The 24926-nt window shown below is 36.0% G+C and overlaps 1 protein-coding gene across 2 annotated transcripts in view; it reads left to right on the top strand.

The window, feature by feature from the left end:
* Nucleotides 1-24926, top strand: part of RFX7 (regulatory factor X7) — a 154801-nt gene that overhangs the window by 61060 nt on the left and 68815 nt on the right. For both annotated transcript variants that reach the window (XM_055099050.2, XM_055099048.2), the window contains exon 3: nucleotides 5149-5182. In XM_055099050.2, coding sequence (XP_054955025.1) covers nucleotides 5149-5182 — 34 coding nt within the window. The remainder of the gene's footprint in view (nucleotides 1-5148; nucleotides 5183-24926) is intronic.

The raw sequence follows: 24926 nt of genomic DNA, 5'->3' as shown, positions 1-24926 counted from the left end.
TACTCTTTATTATATTGGAGATTTTAGCCAAAGTAATTAGATAAGAAAAAGAAGGGAGAAAGAGACATAAAGATTGGAAAGGAAGAAAAATATTAATTATAAATGAAATGATTATCTACAAGAGAATCTACATACTATTAGAACTGTCCAGGCACAGTGGCTCACACCTGTAATCCCAGCACTTTGGGAGGCCAAGGCAGGTGGATCATGTGAGGCTGGGAGTTTGAGACCAGCCTGACCAACATGGAGAAACTCCGTCTCTACTAAAAAAAAAAAAAAAAAAAAAAAAATTAGCCGGGTGTGGTGGCACATGCCTCTAATCGCAGCTACTCAGGAGGCTGAGGCAGGACAATCACTTGAACCTGGGAGGTGGATGTTGCGGTGAGCCGCGATGGCATACTGCATTCCAGCCTGGGCAACAAAAGCAAAACTCTGTCTCAAAAAAAAAAAAAACAACTACATGCTGTTAGAACTAATAAGAGTTCATGAAGGTTGCTGGAGATAAGGTCAACATAGAAAACCAATAGTTTGCCTGAACATCAACACACAGATAAAATTCACAATACCATCTGTAAGTTGCCTTGTACTCTTTCTAACAAAAGATTTATTCAGAAAGGAAATGACATTTTAAGGACAGATTTAAAAAAATGCAAATTATCAGTCATCTTCTCCCATTCAATCTATAACATTAATACAGTCCAAAAATAAAGTCCTACATAAAGTTTAGGAGGACTGTTGTGAAATTAGAAAACCCGATTGAAAAATTCACCTGGAAAAACAAAGGTCCAAGAATTGTCAAGACTGTTTTGGAAATGAACAAGGGGGGTCATGCAATCAAATAAATAGACCTAAATTTTATAGCAGTAATAAAATTGAAGTGTGGTGTTAACTTAGGGATAGGTGAGTAGATTAATAATAAAACAGAAAAGGCCCAGAAAAAGATTCAAGCATGTACAGAAATTTAGTATAATAAAATAGTGAATGGGCTCCCAGATGGAAATAGTATATACTGTATATTACACTATACCATATACAAGAATAAATTCCGATTAAAGATCAAAATGAGAAAAGCTAACTTCAAAACTTTTAGAATAAAATATAGACTGCTTTTAACCTTAGCTAGATAGGATTTCTTAAATAAGACATAAAAATAACTCATCAAGGAAAAAAATTGACTAGATCAAAAATGTTAACTTTAATAAAAGTTATTAACAAAGTTAAATATGTATAATAGAATTAGTATCCAGAATATATAAAGCTTCTATAATGTAATAAGAAATAGCTCCGCTTAAAAATATGCAAAGGATAGGAACAAACAATTCATAGGGGAGAAAATCCCTATGTCTAACAGGCAGGTAAAAAGGCACACAACATTGCTAGTAATTGAGGAAAAGACAATTTTTTAAAAAAATACAATTTCATGCCCATTGGAATAGTAACTTTTTAGTATGTATGTATTACCTATATCATGTATAAATGGCATATATGCAAGGTAATAAGAAAATAGGAACTATCATATACTGCTAATGGAAGTATAAATGGATACAAGTGTTTGAGAGAAATTTGTTAATATAAAATAAAATAGAAAAAAATCATTTATAAGCCCTAGAAAATTGACTTCTAGATTAAAAGCTGAGAAATTCTTACAGGTATATGCCAAGAGACATATACAAAGACACTTATGGCAGTATCGTTTGTAGAAAAACTGGAAGCTACATAATTACCTTTCAGTAGAGGAATAGATGAATAAATTTGATTATTCATTCAATGGGATAATTTTTAGTAGTTAAAATGAATGAATTTCATCTAAGTGTATCAACATGGATGGATCTCAAAAACAATGTTGAATTAAAAAAAAATTGTAGAAAAGTACAGTGTGATGGAATTTACATAAACATTTAAAAGCTTCACAGAACAGTGTATGTTGCTTATAGATTTTTGTTTAATACAAGTAACAACTTGAAGTAACAACTGGAAAGTTTACATATTGGATTAATGATAGTTGCCTTTGAGAAGGTAGGGAGGGGTATAAGGCTAGGCAGAAGAAAAGGGGAACTTAAAATTCATCTATATTGTTCTATTATGTTTAAGTATAAAGTAAAAATAATCAAGGGGCTAAGTTAAGTGATTCCAGGGCCCTCATCTACCAGAAGGGCTTTCAATTTTCTTTATAACTCTGTCCTTTTAAACAGCAGTCCCCAACCATTTTGGCACCAGGGACCAAATTCATGGAAGACAAAAAATTTTCCCACAGATGGAGGGGTGGGGGAGATGGTTTGGGGATGATTCAAGCTCATTACATTTATAGTACAGTTTATTGATGTTATTATTACATTGTAATATATAATGAAATAATTATATAACTCACCATAATGTAGAATCAGTGGGAGCCTGCTTGTTTTTCTGCAACTAGATAGTGATCTCTTCTGGGAGCAATGGGAGACAGTGACAGATCATCAGGCATTAGATTCTCAGAAGGACCATGCAACCTTGATCCCTCACATGCACAGTTCACAGTAGGGTTCACAGGCTCCTATGAGAATCTGATGTTGCCACTGATGTGACAGGAGGCAGAGCTCAGGCAGTAATGCGCTTGGTTGCTCACCTCCTGCTGTGTGGCCCCGTTCCTAACAGGGATGAGAGTTGGGGACCCCTGCTTTAAAAGGCTATCATTTACATATATTTTTTAGAGGTTTACCAAGTTGTTTGTGATAGGTGGATAGAACCATCCTCCTTAGATAATCCCATAGAGTAGTCAGTTACTGGTAGAATGAAAATATATTGAGATCTATATGTTATAAAATAAACATTTCATTTTCATACTGATTTATATAAAAACTCATTCTTAAGTGGTCCCAGTCTTTCCAAGGACTTTTTCTTCATCTGGGGGACTGAAATTTTTTTTTTTCATTTATTCATTCAACAGATTTTATTGAACTCCTTACATATACCAGATGATACAGCAATGAGCAAAACACAAAGCCTGCTATCATGAAGCTTAAATTCTAGTCAAGGAAGATAGCTGGTAAACAAATTAATAAAATTATAACATCACTAGTGATAAGTGCAATGATGAAAAATAAAGCAGGATGAGAGCTATAGAGAGTGACTGGGAGTATTTTATATGGGGAAGTCAGGGAAGAACTGTCTGTTGAAGATAACATGGAGCAAGTAACAAAGAAAGTAAAGGGATAAGTTATATGGGAGAAAAGTCCTAGAAGCTGACAGAGCAAGCCAGTGCAGGGCCCACTCCTGCCGCGGAGCTATCACGGAGGCTGCCTGGCTAGAGCTGAATGAATGAAGAATAGACTAGTATGAGATTAGATCAGAAAGATGGCAGAGGATTGGGTCATACTGGGTTTTTATGGCCATGGTAAAGACTTTGGAGCAAAGGACTAATGTCATCTTCAAAAAGAATCACTCTGGCCACTTTGTTGGGAGTAGCCCACAGGGTGTGGTGGTTGGTGATAGGGCAAAGATAGAAACAGAGAAACCAGTTAAAAGGTTATTATAACACCTTAGACAAGAAATAATTACTCTTTATTTTGTTTTATTTTTTTTGGAGACGGAGTCTCGCTCTGTTGCCCAGGCTGGAGTACAGTGGCACAATCTCAGCTCACTGCAACCACTGCCTCCCGGGTTCAAGCAATTCTCCTGCCTCAGCCTCCCAAGTAGCTGGGACTACAGGTGTAAGCCACCATGCTCGGCTTTTTTTTTTTTTTTTTTGTATTTTAGTAGATATGGGGTTTTACCGTGTTGCCCAAGCTGGTCTCGAACTCCTGAGCTAAGGCAATCCACCTGCCTCTGCCTCCCAAAGTGCTGGGATTACAGGCATGAGCCACCACGCCTGGCCAGTAATGACTGTTTAGACCAAGGTGATGAGAGATGGTTGGATCCTGGATATATTACCTTTTTAGCAGCAATTCTTAATATATAGATTACTCTCAGATCTCAGAGGAAACTGGGAGTTATTGAGAAGAGAGAAAAAATAGCACAAGTTAGGTGCCAATGAATTATAAGCTATACAAGGAGATTTTAAAACCTAAAAATCTTTTGTAGGACTGTGGGAAGGGGATTTCAGTCCCTCTTAACCTATAGTTATCCTTTACTTTTTTTTGCTCTTTTTAGTCGTTCTGAACTTTGCAGTTAAACTGAATCCAGTCATGTTTTATTGTTTAGAAAATGAAATTTGAAATCTGGGTACAGGTATAAAATTTTGTTATTAATGATTGTGTTAAATGAGATTTAAATACTAATTTTTTTATATTATAGCTTAGCTGTATGGCTACATACAAAGGCAAATAACCAATTTTGGTTTACATATATTTGGCTTTATAAATTTTTACAGAAGACAATTTGGTTTTAACATCTTTTAAAGATTGTGTGTAAACTGTTCCTGAACATTTTGCACGATTCCTTTGCATTTTCACTTTCCTATGTGTTACAACAAAATCCAAAGGATAGTTGTTTAAATTATTTTATACTGGCTTCATTTGTGTTATATATTAACAGTTCACTTATATTCAGTAGTTCAGTTAAATTGATGTATAGTGGCTTTATTGTATTATTTATTTCTAAGTGTATTTTTCTGCCCTCCCAATTTATTACTATATTAGTTAATCTTTTATTATTGCTTTTATGTCTAGGGATTCTTGTTACTGGGGTGTGTGTGTGTGTGTGTGTGTGTGTGTAGACAGAGAGAGGAGGGAACAGAATCTTTTATGTATCAAATCTTACAAGCTACAGATTGTAGTACATCGTTATGACTTCTAAGTGCTAAGCAAATTATTGTCCAGAGTGGCAGGCAGACAGTAAAAATCATAATTATTGTAAGCTCTGCGCCATACTTGTAAGTATAGTAATAAATCTGCACTTATACACTGTTAAAAATTTAATTGTTTATTCAAAATAAACTTAGGAAATGTTTTGACCATGCTTTAAGATTAAATTTGGTACAGTAAATGGGAAATAGATTTTTGTTTTGCTTTGTGAAAAACACAGATTTAGGCTACAATCCCTAATCTTAATAGGAAGCTGATATTTATTTTTTTCTTAGTAAGGAAGACTAAATTACCACATCTTTTTGAGAATATTGCAGATAGTTAATAAACTTTTCATTTTACTAACCTAACTTTCTCTTTCTTTTAGCAAAACGGTACAATCTAAAGTGGACTGCATTTTGGTAAGTGAAATAACTAATCTTAAAATCCTTTTGCAATAAGGTTTTTATGACGATATAAAATATGCAGTTTTCAAGTAAATATTGATTTTAAATATAATCTAACTCCAGTGAATAAAATTTGATATTTTAATTACAGCCCCCTCGGGTGAATTGTTTATAAGCTACCTAGATACTTTCCTCTATCTCATCAATAATAAAATCACAATCTGAGGTAATTACATGTTTTTGAATCTTAACTGGCTCTTACTGAAAGACTGCTTAAACGAACAATTAAATTGGATATTTATTTTTCTATTCTAATAACTCTAAGAATTTGTTTAGAGAAAAGTTTTTGAAGATGTTTAATGGGTTAGTTTTGTTGAGATAGTGTGTTTTTCATGTTTTGGTTGGCAGCCTGTAGGAATTAAGCCATAATAATAGTTTAAGTTTAGATTCTACTTAATAGAACTGTAAAAATTTGTTTTCAAAAACAGCTTTTAAGATGCTTAGTGGATTAGTTTTTGTGGGGTTGCCAGCTTTTAAGATTTAAAGCCACAATAATAGTTTAAATTTAGATTGTGTTAGTATAGTAGTAGTTTCATAGGTCTTCTTTTAAACGTGTGAGGGAAGGAGCATTGCAGCTACTGGGACATCTGGAATACTGCTGATTTCTTTCATAAAATCTCTACCAAAAGGATAGCCTCTAGGCTTTAGAACACACGAAGGCTCTATACTGTTAGATTCCCCAAATTGTCAGTATAGTTAGTTCTCTTTCCCCACTTGTGACTTGGGAAGTTCTCTTATCCAAGTTTGGGTCTTGCTTATAAGCTAACCTGACTATGTTGTTGTTGGTGGTGGTGGTGGTCTGTTACAGTGTCTGGTGCTGAAATAGTATGATGTCTTATTAGCTTATATTATTATTAGCTTATTATCCTATAGGTAGCTGAGTACATAGGAATAGTTTATAGGAGAAGAGGAAATTTAATCAGTTCTCTTACACTTTTCTAACCTAATAGCTAGCTAAAAGAGGACTTTGTGGAGGTGTTTTTCTTTTTCCTTTCACTTACTCTTCTTTTTGTTGTGTGTGTGTGTGTGTGTGTGTGTGTGTGTGTGTAGTTTTTTGGTTTTCGAGTTTTTTTTTTTTGTCTTATAATAATCCTCTGAAGTAGGTAATCTTGTTACCTCCCTTTTACAAATGAAGACACCAATGCTCTTGCATTTCATTCAAAAAATTATTAAAATTATTGGACATCTTCTGTCTGCCAGTTTTACTCATAAGGAATACAAAACAGAAAAGACATATTCCATGCCCTTAAGAAATTTAGTCTGTTATAGAGAGATATATTCAAGACTACTCTTAAGACCTAGAAAAGTGGTGACTGGGAGTGGAGGGAGTAATACATTGCCACCAACCCCCAGAGCATTTCCTCTGTCTTCCAACTCTTAAGAGTCTCATTGTTAATGTGTCATTCTGTAATTATTTCATGTTTATCATATACTAGACCCTGTTCTTGGTACGAGAGTACAGTGGTAAGCAAGACAGACACAGTTCTTGTCTATATATGGCCACCCGCTCTCTTTGCAATACTTGAGATAACTTTGGAGGATCACTCACTTTTTTCTCTTCATTAAGAAGAGGCAGAAGACTGGTATAAATTATAAAATATGACACTTATAAAATACTAAATAAGAACAAAGTTCTTTTTAAAGTCTTTTAAGAGTTCAGAAATGTTTACATTTTAGTCTAAGTTTTAGAATATATGTAAATTTTTACTCAGTAATTAAAAAATACTGTGTTAGGTCCTGGACATACAGTGATGAACAAGATACTAAGATCTCTCCTCTCATGATCCTTTTATTTTATTGGGTGAGGTAGACATTAAACAAGCGACTAAATAATTAAGCATTACAATTCAGATAACGATAAATGATACTCCACAATTTTTAAAAGGGAAAGGGAGGCAAGTGATGGTGGGTAGGGTAACCTTAGATAGGGTGGCCAGGAAAAGCTTCTCTGAGAATCTTCTCTGAGGAGATGACATTTGAGTGCCGACCTGAGTAATAAGAAGCCAGCCTTGAGTCATGATCTCCTGGTGACACACATGAGGTAGAAGGAACAGTAGGTACAAAAAATCTGAAGCTGGGAATGAGTTTGCGGTATTTGAAGAATACAGGATCCCAGTGTGCTGGAACTTACGGAAGGAAGTAGAGAATGATAGAAAAGTTCAAGCAGGAAGTAGTTCATGTATTACATATTTAGTCATGGCAAGTAGTATCCTAAGTGCATGAAAGCTGATTAGAGGATTTTATGCAGAGAATAGTGCAATCTGTTTTTTTTTTTAATACCCTGGCTGTTGTTGGAACAGTGGATTATAGGGGGATATGAGTAAAAGCAGGAAAATTAGTTAGGCTATTGCAGAAGTCCAGTAGATAATTCAAGGCTCTTGCTCAGATGATGGCAATGGAAGATTTTTTTTTTTAAGTAGATGGATTTAAGGCATTTTTGGATATAAAACTAGTAGGCCTTGCTTGCTGATAGATTCAATGTGGAGGGGAAACAGAGGAATCAAGGATGATTCCTTTGAGTCTAAAGCAGTTCTTCTAGTATTTATTATACCACAGGTTTGTGTGTAATGAATTTTCTCAGTCTGTGTTTATCTATGAATGTCTTTATTTTGCCTTCTGCTTTAAAAGATGGTTTTGCTGGAAATAGAATGTCTGGTTTACAGTTTTGTTTGCTTGTTTTTTCTTTCATTGTTTTGAATATGTTAATCCATTACGTTTTGGACATCAGCCATTAATTATATTAATGTCTTCCTGTACGTAAGTTTTCTTTTGTTGGTATTAAGATTTATCCTAGATTGATTCTGTCACTCATTCACTTCTCCTGTCTCTCTGACTTTTAACAGTTTGACTATGTATATAGTGGATCACTTTATGTTTGTCCTACTTGGGCTTTGTTGAGCTCACATAGATTAGTTAGGTTTGGGATGTTTTCAGCCATTATCTTTCCAAATACTTTTTCAGTCCCTTGATTCTCTCCTCCCCTTCTAAAATGCCCATTTCACATATGTTGAAATGATTGATGTTATTATTCTCTTCTCTCTGAAGCTCTATTTACTTTTTTCTCTGATTATCTTTATCTGTGCTCTAGTTTCTCTATTAAGATTTCTTGTTGTCTGACTCTTTGTCATTGTGTTTTTCTTTGCGTGTTTAAACACAGGCTGCCTCATCCTAGCAACACTACTATTTTAACCATGTGGGATAGGTCATGGTAGCAGCCATAAGCAAGAATAATAGACTCTCATAGTTACTACTACCTAAAGTTCAGTAGTCACTAATGACTAAACACTTCCCAATATGTTGTTTGCCTGTAGTTGGTTTCCAGAGCCTAGTTTCTGACCATTTTGTGTCATTTTATAGTTGTTTGTAGGGAGGATTGGCCAGCGTCTTTACTTCCTTTTCCAGGTATCTCAATCTTCTCATAAAGATTTTATTAGGTTTTCTTCTAGAAGTTTTATAGTTGTAGTGTTTTTCTTTTAGATGTTTGAACCATTTTGTGTTAAATTTGTGTTTGCTTTAAGTTGAACTTCAAGGTTTATTTTTTACAATATGGATGGATATCCAGTTGTCCAGTACCATTTATTGAAAAGTCTGCCCCTCCCCAGTCACCTCCTATATCAAAAATCATTATATGTGGGTCTTTTTCTAGACTCTTATTTTCCATTGATTGCTGTGTCTGCCTTTATGACATCACTACACTGTCTTGTTTACTGTGCTTTATAGAAAGTCTTGATATCAGATAATATAAATGGTTCATATATTTTTTGGCATTTCCATACAAATTTCAGAGTTACTTTGTCAATTTTTATTTTTAAAAAAAGTTCTACTTGGATTTTTATTGGGATTACATCAAATTTATAGATCAATTTGGACACAATTGATGTCTTATTAACAAATTTTAATTCATGAGCTTGGTGTATCTCCATTTCAGTTGGTTCTTCTATAATATCTTTCAGCGTGTTTTGTTATTTTCTGTGTATAGGTTTTGTACACATTTTATTAAAACTAAAAGTTTTTAGATGCTACTGAGTATGGCATTTAAAAATTTTTGTTATCCATTGTTTTATTGCTAATAGTTATAGTGATCTTGTAACCTGCAAACTTGCTACATTCACCTATTAAATCTAGTAGCTTTTATGTAGTCTTTAGGATTTTCTACCCACTCAATCATATTATCTACGAATAAAAAGAATTTTAATTTCTTGTTAATTTATATGCCAATTTCTTTTTCTCACCTTATTGTACTGCTAGGACCTCTGGGAGATAGGCTAATAGAAATGTGAGAGTGAATTTCCTTGCCTTGTTCCGGATCTTAAGGAAAAAACAGTGATTCATTCACCATACAATATGAAGTTAACGTTAGCTTGTTCATGGACGCTCTTCATCAGGTTAAACATGTTACTTTCTGTTTCTATTTTGCTAAGAGTTGATTTTTTTTTTTTTCTTAGATGGAGTCTGGCTCTGTCAACCAGGCTTTAGTGCAGTGGTGCAATCTCGGCTCACTGCAACTTCCGTCTCCCAGGTTCAAGCGATTCTCCTTCCTCAGCCTCCCGAGTAGCTGGGACTACAGGCATGCACCGCCGTGTCCAACTAATTTTTGTATTTTTAGTAGAGACAGGGTTTCACCATGTTGGCCAGGATGGTCTCGATCTCTTGACCTCATGGTCTGCCTACCTTCGCCTCCCAAAGTGCTTTGAGATGGGATTACAGGTGTGAGCAACCGTGCCCAGCCACGTGCTGATTTTTATCCAACAATTTTTCTATACTTACTAATAGTTTGTTTCTCTATTATCACTTTTCTTATTCTTTTCCCCTGAACTATCTAATCTGCTATAAATCCCATCTAATAAATTTTCTCTTCTAGATCTTATATTTTTTTCAGTTCTAGAAATTCAACTTTTTGGGTTTTTTTTGAGACAGAGTTTCACTTTTGTTGCCCAGGCTGGAGTGCAGTGGCACAATCTCAGCTCACTGCAACCTCCGCCTCTTGAATTCAAGTGATTCTCCTGCCTCAGCCTCCCAAGTAGCTGGGATTATAGGCGCTCACCACCATACCCGGCTTATTTTTGTATTTTTAGTAGAGACGGGGTTTCACCATGTTGGCCAGACTGGTCTCGGACTCGTGACCTCAGGTGATCCACCCACCTCAGCCTCCCAAAGTGCTGGGATTACAGGTGTGAGCCTTCACTCCTGGCCTGAAATTCCACTTTTTTATAGAAGTTTTTATATCCTCCATTTTGTTTCTGTCTTAAATACCTGTCCTAAATTCCTTGACTGCTAATTGTAGTGTCTCTATCATTTGTTTATCATTTTCTCTATCATCTTATCATTTTGTTTCTGTCTTAAATTCCTTGATTGCTAATTGTATTATCTCTATCATTTTTGTGGTCCCTTTTTTTTTTGAGATGGAGTTTCACTCTTGTTGCCCAGGCTGCAATGCATTTCAGAACCACAGCTCACTGCAACCTCTGCTGCCTGGGTTCAAGCGATTCTCCTGCCTCAACTTCTGGAGTAGCTGGGATTACAGGTATCCGCCACTACACCCAGCTAATTTTTTGTAGTTTTAGTAGAGACAGGGTTTCACCATGTTGGCCAGGCTGGTCTCGAACTCCTGACCTCATCTGATCCACATGCCGTGGCTTCCCAAACTGTTGGGATTACAGGCGTAAGCCACTGTGTCCGGCCTGTGGTCCATTTTATTTACTGATTTTCGTTGCAATTACAGGTCATAATTTTCTGCTTCTTTGCATATGTAATACTTTTTAATTTAGTGCTGAACACTGATTTTTATGGTTTTTGAGCATTTGAGTTTTCTTCTCTTCCTTTGAAGTGTATTGAAGTTTGTTCTTCTCTTCCTTTAAAGTGTATTGAAGTTTGTTTCAGCAGAACTGGAACATGTGTCAGCCACTTATAGATCCCTGGTAGCTCTTTGCCCAGCCTTTTGGAGTTTTTATCTACATATATACAGTTTAGTTTTCAGCTGTAGATTCCAAATTCCAAATCTACATAGGGATTTGTGTAAATTTTGAAGCTGTTTCTTTATTTTTCTTCCATATGATTCTTTGCCACCTCGAACACTAACCTCCTTCTCTTTAGCTCTGCAGTACTGCCTTGCTTTGCTTAAGTTGCTTCTTTCTGCATGACAGTCAAGTTGTCTTCAGATAGAATCGTCTCATTTGTTTTTTTCTTTTTCAGGTCTAACAGTCTATGCTTTTTGTTGTCCAATTTCTGAAAACACTTGTTTCTGATATTTTGTTCATGTTTTGAGATGGTGGTGCTGGGAGAGTTGCTGCAGTATCAGGTACTCCACTGCGGCCACATGCAGAAGTCTATTAACAGCTATTTTAAGGATTCAATAAAATATATAGGCCCCTTCACACCCTCTGTTTCTTTAGTGATTTATTTTCCACTATTCTCCACTAAACCTGTTTCAGACGTCTTTAGCTCAAGCTACTAAACTCACCTCTTCTTTTCTTGCTGCCGGTAAATGATCTTGCCTTCTACTTCTCTGAGAAAATAGGAAGTTGCCTTGTGGTACTCCACCAAATTAATACATTTCTTGTCCCTAACTTAATACTTGCTCAATTCTATACCTGTTCTTGTCTTCTTTCCCTTATCTCTCAACAGAAGAGTTGTCCTTCTGCCTGTCTGAATGCTGATCTCTCTCTGCCTACCCTCTAGGTCTCATCCATTCCTATCTCAGAATGCATGTTATGATTCATTCTCTTTCTCCTACTTCTTTATTTTCTTATTTTTTACTAGCCTATTCTCATGAATAGTTAAATGCTTAATTTTACCCCCATATTTAAAAAAGAAATCCTTCTTGAAACCCACAACCTGTCCTCTAGCTACCACTGTATCTTCTTCCTTTTGAAAGAAGAAAGTCAAAGTTTAGTCAAAGTGTTGATTGAATTAGTCTCATGCCTCACCTTCCATTCAGTTTTGAACCCCAGTAACAAAAATCTTTAATACCACTCCTCTGAAACTTTTATAAAGGATACCATGACCCCTCACTGCTGAATATAATAGGTAATATCAGTTCCAAATGACAGCCTTTTTTCAGTTCATTCTGTTGACCATTTCCATACACACACTACCCCCTCATCCCCCCAGTTTGGTACATTCTCATTTTTAAAATTCCTTAAGATGTCACACTATCCTGGTTTTCCTGTTACATTTTAGGCCGTTCCTTCTCACACCCTTCAAGGGTATCTGTTGCTTTGCATTTTGTCTATATTTGTCCAAAATAATCTCATCTACTTTGATGGTTTCAATTAGTCTCATTATACCAATGACTCCTAATTATATGTCCCCATCCTAAGCTCTAGGCCCATATAATCCAACTCTTTATCAGCTGATCAGTTTTACCTGGATGTCACATAGGTACTTCAAACTCAACTTTTCCAGAGCCAAACTCGTATCATACCCCCACTTCTATAACTATCTGTATTAGTCTCCTATTGCTGCTATAACAAATTAACATACATTTAGAGGTTGCATAAAATAACACAAATTGATTATTTTAGACTTCTGTGTGCCAGCAGTCTGACATGGGTTTCATGGGGATAAAACTAAGTTGTTAGCAGTGCCATGGGTTTTTTGTTTTGTTTTGTTTTGTTTTTTTTCTGGAGACCCTAGGGAAGAATATGTTTCCTTGCCTTTTTTAGCTTCCAGTAGCTGCATCTTCAAAGCCATTAATGGCTGCTTGAGCCTTTTTACATTGCATCATTCTGACAGGGCTCTTTTTTGTAGTCAAATCTCTTTCAGCCTCGCTCTTATCAGGATACCTGAGTATACATTGATCCTACTCAGGGAAGCCAAGATAATCTCCCCATCTTAAGGTCCGTGATTTGGTCCCATGCCATGCAAATTTCCAGGGCTTCAAGGATTAAGACATGAACATTTCTGGGGTCATTATCCTATCATACTATCTTAGTGAATGGTACTCACTCATGTAACCTAAAAACCTAGAGGTCAGTCTTGACTCTTCCTCAGCCTGCTTTACAACTAGTCAGTCACCAGATCCTATCAGTTCTGACTCCTTGGTTGCTCTATTTTTGTGTATTCCTACTGCTACTGCATTAATCCAGATCATAATTATTTGAGATACTGCAACTCTTTTTCTGCTTCTAGTCTTTCCACATTCGTTCTCCACACTATCATCATAGTCGTCTTTATAAAGTTCTGTTTATTTCACACCTTTGCTTAAAACCTTTCATTGGCTCCCCATTTTTCTGCCTTGTGGTGTGCAAGATTCTTCATACTCAGACCTTACCTTTTTTGTCCAACCTCATCTTTCTCCACTGTCCCCACAGCCTATCAGCAAACTGTGGAATAGAAGACAATATTTACTCCCTCAATCTGTAAGAGCATTATCCATGGAACTTTCTGTGGTGGTAGAAATGTTTTATATCGTATATGCACTATTCAATATGGTAATCAGTAGCCATGTGTGGCTACTGAATACTTGAAATGTGGTTAGTGTGACTGAGGAATTGAACTTTTAATTTTGTTTAATTTTAATGAATTTGAAGTTAAATAGCCACATGTGGCTAGTGGTAATGATTTGGACAACAGAGATCTCGAACAGTGCTTCTCAACCAGAGGCAATATTTGCCCTCCACGCCCCTAGGGGACATTTGACAATATATGGAGACATTTTGGGTTTTCACACTTGGTGAGTTCTACTGGTATCAGATGGGAAGAGGCCAAGGATGCTGTTTCAGCATCCTCCAAAACAGGATGTCCCCCGCCCCCATAACAGACTTAGCCCAAAAGGTCAGAGTGCTGAGGTTAAGAAACTCTATTCTAGACTGTTCCTTCTTTGTTCGTAACACGTACTTATAGTTTAGGATTCGTCTTAGATATCAACCCCTCTGGAAAGCCTTCTATGATTTCTCAGGTCTGAATTTTACATTTTCTGTTCCATTATATCCTGTACTTACCCTTATTTGTGTGATACAATAACCTTTATGGTAGTTATAATTGGCATTTTTATTTGGTCTTGGCTTCTTGAGTATAGGAACATATGCATTGGAATATACCCAGAGGCACATGAACGTGATCAATATTTGTTGAATGTATGAATGAATATAAACTAATGAATCAATCATTAAACATATTGCGGTTTAAAATAGAAGTGTTGCCACCTTAAATTTATACCTTTTAGAGATCATACACTTATAAAATATTTGGAAATATTTTTGGGAGTTACTCCTGGTTTGCCAATAAGTAAAGATAACTCATTCCTTTAGAAGGGAAGAACTTTTTTTTTTTCTGTTTCTGCCATTCTTCCCTTTGCTCCTGCTCTACTCAGTTTAGTATGCCCCTTCCTTCCATACTCACCTGTTAAAAGATAACCAATCCACCCCACTCTCATCCCCAGAGTGCTCGTGGGGAACTAAAACTTTATTGCATAAATGCAGGAAGGATTTAAGCAGGTGAAGTGGGACAAATAGACTAGAAACTAAAAAAAAAAAAAAAAAGAACTGACTAGCATTATAGCAGAGTGGCTCAGAGCAGAGGCTATAGAATGAAACAGAACTGAGTTTGAATTCTTGTCCTGCCATTCTTTTCTGAATTCTCATAATTCTAACCTAACTTAGGTGGGTATAAAGAAGGATAATAGTACCTATTCCACTGAGTTGTCATATATATTAAATGAGATAATTAGTGTAAATAAAGTGCATAGCACATAAGCACACGTGGCAGCTTTAGTTGAAGGTGTTATATGTGTAAATTCATAATGTGGATCAAATTGACTTAATTTCCATAAATATATGTTTCTAAGTCTAAACATTAGTCAAGGATTGCATTTTATGTTCATCATCACAGAACTTACTGTTTAAAAATAAATGCTCACCATATGGAGTTACTGAGGGCAGAGTATTGAAGTTCTTAAACATAGCAGGTGGAAGATGGAGAAAGTTTGGAATCACCTGGCTAAAGCCATCCAAGAAACTGGAAGGTGCTTACTGTAGAACACTTCATGCTCCCTCCCTCTCCAGGCCTTTGTAGGTGCTATTCACTTTACCAGCAGTGCTCTTCTTGAGTTTCTTCACTTGCCTAAGTTCTACTCCTTTTGTTGCACTAGCTCAGAAGTTACCATTTTCGGAAATCTTTATCTACTAGGACTATGCATTTATCTGCAGATAATAGAAAATCCTAACTATAGAATGAAACAACTGGTGGCTTAAAGTAGTAAGAATTTGTGTCACCAAATAAAGAGTCCAAAGTTAGGCATTCAAGAGTATTGCAATAACTGCAATGCCACCAGAGTCCTAGTCTCTTTTTTATTTGCTATGTTATCTTTTGTTGTGTCTCATCACTGATGGCCTGCTGTACCACTATGCCTTTAGTCCAAAGACTAAGGCAGGAAAAAGGGAAGAAGGGCAAACGGGCTTTCTTCTAGGGAAGCCATCTTTTTATTCAGGACACCTCCTTATATTCAGGAAAACCACTTTAGGAACTTCAACCTCCAGAGTAATGTCACATGGCTACCCCTACCTGCAAGTGGAACTAGGACATCTTTTGTTTTCTAGTCTAAACCAGAGGAAGAAAAAGAATGTGGTGGTTAGCAACATATGTGTCATGAGACAACCTATTAGTCATGCTGTCCAGTGTTAAGGGCCCCAACTTTCTTGTACTCTGTGTATATCCCTATCAAAGCTATTACCATGTACTATGCTATCGCCAGCTTAATTTGTTTTCTTCTCCAGAAATAAGTTTTGGAAGTAAGGGCTGGGACTTATGTCTCTATATCCCTAGTACTTTAACACTGTCTTTTCATGGAAGACACTCAGTAAATATTTACTGGATCATTATTTACAAACAGTGATTATCAAAAAGTAAGTAAATATGCACATAATATCCCCTAAACAAAGTTTCTTTGTTTTTTATTGTTATTGTTAGTATTTATTAATTACTATGAGGCAGACAAAGGCTTCACATGTTTTATCATTCAGTCCTCATAATTTGCCTGTGAGGTTAATGTGTCATCATCGTCATTTTACAGATGAAGAAACAGACTCAGACAAGTTTAAGTAATTTACCTAAGGTTTTAAAACTTACTTATTGGTAGAGTTAGACATTTAATTCAGATAATCTGACTTCAGATCCCAGACTTTTAAAAAACTATGCTATATCATTCTTTACAGATTTTCTGAAGTATGAGCTTATAATCAAGAAAATGTTCCTTAATTTTCCAAATAGAAAGTAATCTGAAATGAAAAATTAAAAACTGGACTCATCTTACTGAATTTTGGTAACCAATAATTGTAAACACAGTCTGTTTTTATAAGCAGGTTGTCTGAATGCCATTTAAAAAACTTACAGTGTGCTCACTAAAGTGAAATAGCTACAATAATGTTAGATATTTAAGTTGATTCCAATTATGAAGACAATATGAAATCTACTAGAAGTAAAAAATATAAAGTACTTTTCTAGTTTTAAAGCTATGAAAAATTTTATCTGTTTATTGGTAAAGACAAATGAAAATATTTGTAGTAGCATAAATATGAATAGATTTTTTTGTTAATGTTTTAGTGCTTTTGCAGTGAAAATGTAATTTTTAACAATAACCAGCATATCTTAAACTAAATTTCTTATCTGAGTTGTAACATTTTTAGATGTATAATGTCATAATACACTTGTAAAGCTGATCCAGTTACATTTTTCATAATTAGTTTACTAGTGAGGGTAACATTTTACCCTTGATATATCCAACACCAGAGCATTATTAGCTAAACCCAGCTGAGTGTAAAAGTTTCTCAGTCTATATTACCGAGTCCCCTTATTTTACTTCAGTTACGTTGGTCTACCGGAGAGGTATAGTAGGGACTAAAATGTAAGAGAAATAACTTTTTTTTTCCTTGAGACATCATCTCACTCTGTCACCCAGTTTGGAGTGCAGTGCCATGATCATAGCTCACTGCAGCCTCAAATTCCTGAGCTCAACTCAAGTGATCCTTCTGCCTCAGCCTCCTGAGAAGCTGGGACTATAGGTGCAGACCACCAAACCCGGCAAAAAAAATTTTGTTTTTTTGTATGGATGAGGTTTCATTATGTTGCCAAGGCTGGTCTTGAATCAACTCCTGGCCTCAAGTGATCCTCCTGCCTCAGCCTCCCATGAGAAAGAATTCTTAACATGTGGTATACAAAAGGCCTAGTCTGCTGAGAGTCAACCAAAGGAGGATGGGAAATAGTAATCCAGTGTTTCCCAAAATATGCTCCTTGGAATAGTAATTCCATAAAATAGGAATATGTTATGCAAAAGGTTCCATAACCAGGCATGGTAGCTGTCGCCCCAGCTACTCAGGCTGGGTGGATTACTTGAGCTCAGGAGTTCCAGACTGCAGGAGCTACAATTGTGCCGCCACAGTACAGTCTGGGTGACAGAGCAAGACCCCATCTCTTTAAACCAAAAAAAAAAGTTCCATAGTCAAGTATGTTTATGAAATCAATTAAAAGATGTCTTAAATGCTGTATCACCTGCTACATGTCATCAACCTTATTTGTGCAGTATGTTCCAAATTTTTTCGCTCTGAATTCCTCTTCACCCTTTTCCTCATACAACTTCTCATGAAACTGGTGTTATGAAACACAATATTTATGAAATAGTAAGGTCTATAGGGCAAGTTTCTAGCATAGAAAGAGAAATTACTTTTTACATATTATTCATAAGTAACAGGATGTTGAGAACTTCCTGTTTATATTACTGCCTTCAGGTGTGTATACCAACAGGAAGCAATCTCCCAACTAATTCTAATGTTTGGGTCCCCTAAGTTGACTAGTTTTGCTTTGGAGTTATTAGAAAAAATAAAGGTTAAGAGGGCTGTATATTTTGGTTCCCTTTAGCAAGGCTAATGTAAAATTAAATAACATTTAGCTTGCCAGGAATTCAGCTGAAAACAAGAGAGAAGTATTTCTATCTCATGGATTCAGTAATTCAACGCAATCCTAGTAAGATTTTAGAAGAGTAGACAACCTAGGCTGGTTGCCGTGGCTCATGCCTGTAATCCCAACACTTTCCGAGGCAGGAGAATCCCTTGAGCCCAGGAATTTGAGACTAGCCTGAGCAATATAGGGAGATCCCATCTCTACAAAAAATAAAAAATCAGCTGGGCATGATGGCATGAACATGTATTCTCAGCTGCTTGGGAGGCTGAGGTGGGAATATCTCTTGAGCCCAGGAGGTCAAAGGCTGCAGTGAGCCATGAACGTGCCACTGCACTCCAGCCTGGGTGACAGAATGAGACCCTGTCCTATCACCTGGCTGCAGAGATCAAAGGCTTAAAACCAGGGATAAAAGAGGCTGAGTATTTTAAGTTCATTTAAGTCTGTATTATATACCTTCTAGGAAGAGTGTACCGTCTTATTTTCTAGGCTTTCTAACCAGCCAGTGTTCTAAGAAAGCATTTTTATGTTTTGCCAGCTATTTCTAGGTTTAAAAAATGCAGGTAGCCTATATTTTTGGTAACTTAGCATACCCTAGTAAAGCATCTGCTTTACAGGGCATGCTATGCTCAGCACCTGGAAGGCCAAGTAAACTCACCTGGTCAAAAATGGAACGTGTCTAATGAGTGCCTTCTCATTGGTACGTATATGGCTTTCTGAGTTAAGTCAGCTCTACTAGGGTAGGGTTTATTCATGAGAACTGACCAAAGGAGGATTTTCTAGGACTGTCATTAGGAGAGAAAATTTGAAAAATGATGTGGGGTTACCAGAATACCTGTTGCTTCTGGAGGATTAAGGGTATTGTCACTTCCTGAAACTAGGTAACAGATGCCATCATTTAGATAATTGTGTAGTGAGTCAGGTTCCTTCCAGGGGAGAAGTCTTAGTGATATCCTCTTGCAGGGGAATATAGTAAAAAACTTGTAGATGGTATATTTTAAGTTTTAAACACTGATTATGTAATCCTTTAAAACAGGGGTCCCCCAGGTATGGTTCATGGCCTGTTAGGAACCGGGCCACACAGCAGTAAGTGAGCAGCAGGCGAGCAAGCATTACTGCCTGAGCTCCGCCTCCTCAGATCAGCAGCGGCATTAGATTCTTATAGGAGCACAAACCCTATTGTGACCTGAGCATGTGAGGGATCTAGGTTATACGTGCCTTATGAAAATCTAACTAATGCCTAATGGTCTAAGTGGAACAGTTACGTCCCAAAACCATCCCCATAATCCCCACCCCATCCATGGAAAAATTGTCTTCTGTGAAACTGGTCCCTGGTACTAAAAAGCTTGGGGACCATTGCTTTAAAAGACTTTTTCTTTCTACCTTCCAACTCTACTGGCACAGTGTTTGTACTCCTGAGGCAAATGATCAAAATTAACAGCCTAAGCTGTGTTCTCTAAAAACTGTCCTACTTTAGTGAACAGCAAAGCCTATTATGAGATAAACCTTAAGAACCAACTTTCTGGGCACACATGAGTTGTCCATTACAAAAATCTAAAACCTAAAAAAGAAAAAAAATCACGGCAGAGGTACTAACTACCCCATGTGAAAAATCCAATTTTAGCATAGTTAAAATCAGGCAAAGGAAGGCAGTGCAAGCAGTCTGTTGGTAGGAAGTCTGTTCATGTGTCATGGTTATCTGTGTGGAATTTCAGTAGTACCTGAGTTCTCACCAGGATCCTATCTGGGACACTGCAATAGAGATTATTTCCCTGGGTATAACCTTCCTAGTCTCATCTCCATCTTGGCTTAATGGAATCTTATTGGTATGGCTTGCTCCGTATCTAAGTACTGTATGTTTCACAGATCTTGGATATTAAAACATATGATTGCTCAGATATAGTCTGGATGGTAATAACAAACAGGTGTGGTCCAGCAAATCAAGCATCTGGTGCTTATGGCCCTGGAAGGAATCAGCTACTGAGCCTGTAGATGGACCAGAAGGGCTAAACTTGAGACCCACAGCTAGATCTCTTCCACAAAATTGTTTTGTTTGGCCCACACTGATGTTCTAAAATTTTTGGATTGGTTGCCATATTTTAGAAAGAGGAAAGTTCACAGAAAAACTTAGGTATTTGTTTTCTCTTTTCTCTTGAAAACAGGACACTGAACCCTTGTTTGCGCATGACAGCAGCTGAACCTAAGTAGTGGTTATTCCTTTTAAACATGACATGCACTCTTTAATCCTCTTAGTCCCCACCATGCTTTTACCTCATCAGATTTTTCTTACCTATGTTCTACTGTACTCATGTGCATTACGTGCCTGGCGTTTGAGTTTGTGGCTTTTGTGTTAGATTATTTGGGGGCAAGGTTATTATAAGAGCTATTCTTTACAGGGTTGGGGACCCATAATGGTACATATGAGGATAGATAATGGGAAGAAAGCCTCTGTTTTTATTTCTTAGTAATATGGAGTCTTTACTGTCAGTTCCTGCTTTAGCTGCCATTACAACGGCCAGCCAATAGAAAGCAAAAATAGTATATAACAAAGAATAATGATAACTGTTTTGAGTCTCTGCTATAGATCAGCCACTGTGTAAAACATGTTGCCTTCTCACTTTCCTGTGAGACCATCCTTGATTACTCTATTTTAAATTGTGGTTTAACATACCCTCCCAACACTTTTTCTTCATAGCGTTTATCATCATCATGTAACATATGTTTTACTTTTAAATTTTATTGTCTGTCTTCCTGTTACTAAAATATAAGATAGTGCCTAGAGCATAGTAGGCACTTGATGCTAGATGAATATATAAATGAATAATGTTGTTTAATTTTTAAACTTTCCAAGTCTGTCCCATGGTTTAGTGTTTTAAATCAGAAGCCAGTCTTCTTGATTTACTTACTGCTGAAGTGTTCCTGAGAAACAGACCTACTATTAGAATGGGGCCTTCTAAGAGGTGACACACTCCCAGCAATAAATTTGAGTAGTTCACTCCAGTAGTAATTCTTAACAATTACTTTCCTGCCCTCCAGAGATATATGCTGCATCTGTGAGGGGTTATGGATGTGTGGAGTATGCAATTCCAAAAAATTATCTTCTTCCCTTTACAAGAGAAAGCATGCTTTCTCACCTCAAATCCTTGCTTTAATGAATACTAAATGGTGACCAAGGTCAACTCACCAACACAGACTTGATTGAAACTAAAATTTTGTTTGCATTATCTAATTAAAATATATCAAATAAATAAATAACAAAAATTCACCTGTTACTGCTCGAAAAAGGCTCATGGGTAGAAGATCACATTTATTTTGTGATACGGCACTGGAGTTACTGTTAGTAAGATTTATCTCAGAATCTTATTTTTTCTTTCTATTCACTTAGTGGAGAAGAAATAGGCACTTTTCAAAATGAAGAGCATGTCTGTGCAGAATTTACTTGAATGAGAAAACTTGGCAGTGGGGCCAGATTTAAATAGCTTGTTTGGTTTTGTTTAGTATCACAAAAAGAAATAATTTATATAAGGCCATGCCATTTAAAGGATTGTGAACCTTTTACTCTTTCCTTTTTTTACATTAAACACTTGAGTTATTGTATCCTCCTTTAGTATGTGAGAAAAACATGGTTATTAATGTTTTTGTTTTTCTCTCCTGTTAGGGACTCGAATGGACTAAATTGCCACTGAGCCCCAAAAAAATAAGTTCTGGTAACTTTTGTGTTTCATGATTATAAACAATGCTCTAACCATTGTCAGCTAGCTTTCAAATTTATTACATTGTCTCAAAAATATGATGGCAATTTCTCATCATTACCTGAAAGAAATGCAATTTTCATTAATACGTTTATATTCAAAGAATGACATAATACACAAAAGTGTGCTCTGATGGAAACAAATGAATTCTTACAGTATTCTAATTTTTCTATCTTTGCACTTTAAGTCATTTCAAACTTGCAGAAAAGTAAACTCTAGGGGAGAAAAGAAGGAAAGGTTACTAGGAACAGAGAAAACAGAGACTAAAGAATTGACTTTTCCTCTCAATGGCCTACCTGTTTGTTAAGGCTGTAACTTTGTAATCTTGAAGAATCCAGTAGAAATCCAGTTTTTTGAAAGCATCGTGGCAGCTGGACTGTCAAGTACCATCATTTTTTTACATGCTGAAAAAAGTTAAAAACACAGTGACTAGAAAGATCTAAACCTTATCCTTCTTGCTGATACCACCACCCATCCCCACCTGCTAGTAGAACTGTGTGATCTTTTCAAATAGCACACAGAAACATTGATAATAACCTTGCCTTCTCCTGAGTGATTCAGAGTGAATTTAGGGGAATGTTACATGATGATCCTATGATGGTCAGTTTTTGTAGAATTTAACAATGGGAAGACGTGTTCTTAAGATGGCTCTCATTTAAATTCTATTTCAAGGGGACTGAAATCTTTTGGCTTTGGTACCCTTTGGCTATTTGAACCATAGTTCCTACTATATGAGTGTTTTAGCAGTATGCCCTTGTCTAAGCATTTCATTTGGTTCTTACTTTGGCACTTATGAAGCCAAAGATACTATGATACTATGGTACTTTCTACCGTGTTATTCATTATCTCAGTTTCAGAGATTCAGCTTCCTTTTTTACTATTAAGTTCTAAAAAATTCATTGTAGTTGTGTTTCTTTCCTGGATTTATCTTTTGATTTATCATCAATTTATGAACTCAGTTTCTTTAAAGTATTAAACAGGCAAATATAAATCGCTAAGAAAACCGAAATATATTTTAGAGCACATTCATAAAAATTACCAATGAATGTCCCTACTTTTGTCTTTTATAATGTAATGTAATCATTTCTTAGTTTTATGTGCAGAAACTTCTCAATATTAAGCACAGAATCTACTTAGTAATATCTTACATGTCTATCTTGGAGTAAGAATTTGTCAGTGCTAATGTTGCAGCCCCTTGGGGCATCTTAATATTGGAATTTCTCCAGGCTTGATTATAGTTGAGGGAAGTTCAAAGGGAATTTTTTTATTGTTTAGCTTGTTTTTAGGTGGCAGTAAATTCTCTAGGTCATCCAGCAGGATTAGGAAGAGAAGCATTGTGAGAAACAAGTTTTGAGTTTTGCTGAAATTTGCTTGTCAGCATTGCATCACTTTTCCTTAACTGTTCTCTAAGTACTGATGTCTTTCAAATTGACTCAGATCATACTCCTTATCTTTGAGCAGAATATTTTGAACAGAAAATTAAGCCATTTTCATTTATATACCTAATTCAGTAGGTTTATAAATAAAAGGGCAAATCCTCACGATAATACAGTACAGTAAAAATTGCTCTCCCCATTTGATTTATATTTTCTAGAACTGAGAATAGAAAAACAATTTCCTCTTACATTGTTTATAGTAGGTAGCCCTTAAAAGAAAATCACTTATCCCTGCCACCCCCAGTGGTCCTCATAACAAGTTAGGAAACTGAAAATTGCTGAAAATTAAGAATTCTAAGCAACAAGCATGGAAAATAGAGTCCTCATACCTGACCTTTTTCTCTATCTTCCTTACTCAATCCTGTGGAAGAACTGCTGGGGCCTGAGAGAATATAATATCAGGTATGTTGATTGTTTCCATAAATTTAAAGAGGCAACAGAATAAGCTTTATATTTTCTCCCTTTTGATCCTTATACTTTCTCCTTTTTGATCCTTCTGTTAGTGATCTGGTGAAGAAGAGTCCTTTTAGAAACTGCTCCTGAATCAGTGTCGCTTGAGGGGGGAAAAATTAGTATTTCTTTTTGGAGTTTTGTTTTTGAAGCTTAAAAAAATCAAGGGCAGACAAATTCAAGCATAATTATTAGTGTATTTATGTTCCCTCCATATATGGTAACTCAACTGAAGAAACAGTTAAACTTGATTATTTAGGTTTCTGGAATTTAAGCTGACTATTCCAAACACAAAGTTAAAACTTAAAAAAAAAAAAAAAACTTTTTACTGATACCAATCTGAAAAGAAAAGTTTCATGGACTAATTATGGACATGATACCCTGATTGATCATCTTCCACCAGAACTCATTTATTGTCAACCTGGCCAGTACTTTGGAAGGTGTTTATAAGTCTCAAACAAGCATTTCTGCTAATTCTGGAAATAATGATCCTCAGATATAATTTCACCATCAAGGATTTGCAAGAAAGCTCCTCAGTGAAGTACTAATTGTTATGCTCTTTATAAGCATCAGCCCTTCCCCAGTTTTTTAACCTTGCTTAAAAAAACAAAACCAAACAGAATAACGTGAGAGGGAAGATTGTCGTTACAGGAAACAAATCACTACAGATTTCAAACAAGGGAAATCACTTTTCATTAACATTTGTGAAGTTCTGGCTTAAACCTGATGCTTCACTTTTTCACAGTGGTCCCTAAAAACAGGAGCAGATCTCTCCATTTAGACTACTTTTAAATTGAATATTATGCCAATAAATAATGAAAACATAGTTCCTTACCATCTGCTTAAAGGTCTTTAAGTTCTGGTAATAAGACATTTAAAACTCTCTCTGGTTCTCTGCAGTCCATCTGGTATGTATTGACAGTTCAGAAACAGATGTCCGGAGCAAACAGGAACACCAAAAAATTAGTATTTGCAATATAGAATATTGTTTCAGGTATTTCTTTATGACAGAAGAGAAATGAAAAGTGACCCATTTTGTTCCCAGCCGAACCTGGAGAAAGTTATTTCTGAACTATTCTGCTTAGATTGATTATTTCTTTCTCTCTAGTAGCATAGCTGTTGTCAGAAATATTTACTAACTTCAATTATATGTCGATAGCTTAGGAAAAA

Source organism: Pan paniscus, chromosome 16 (assembly GCF_029289425.2).
Source record: "Pan paniscus chromosome 16, NHGRI_mPanPan1-v2.0_pri, whole genome shotgun sequence".
In the NCBI taxonomy this organism is placed as follows: domain Eukaryota; kingdom Metazoa; phylum Chordata; class Mammalia; order Primates; family Hominidae; genus Pan; species Pan paniscus.
The sequence above is the reverse complement of the archived record's forward strand: the minus strand, read 5'-3'. Positions and strand labels throughout refer to the sequence as shown.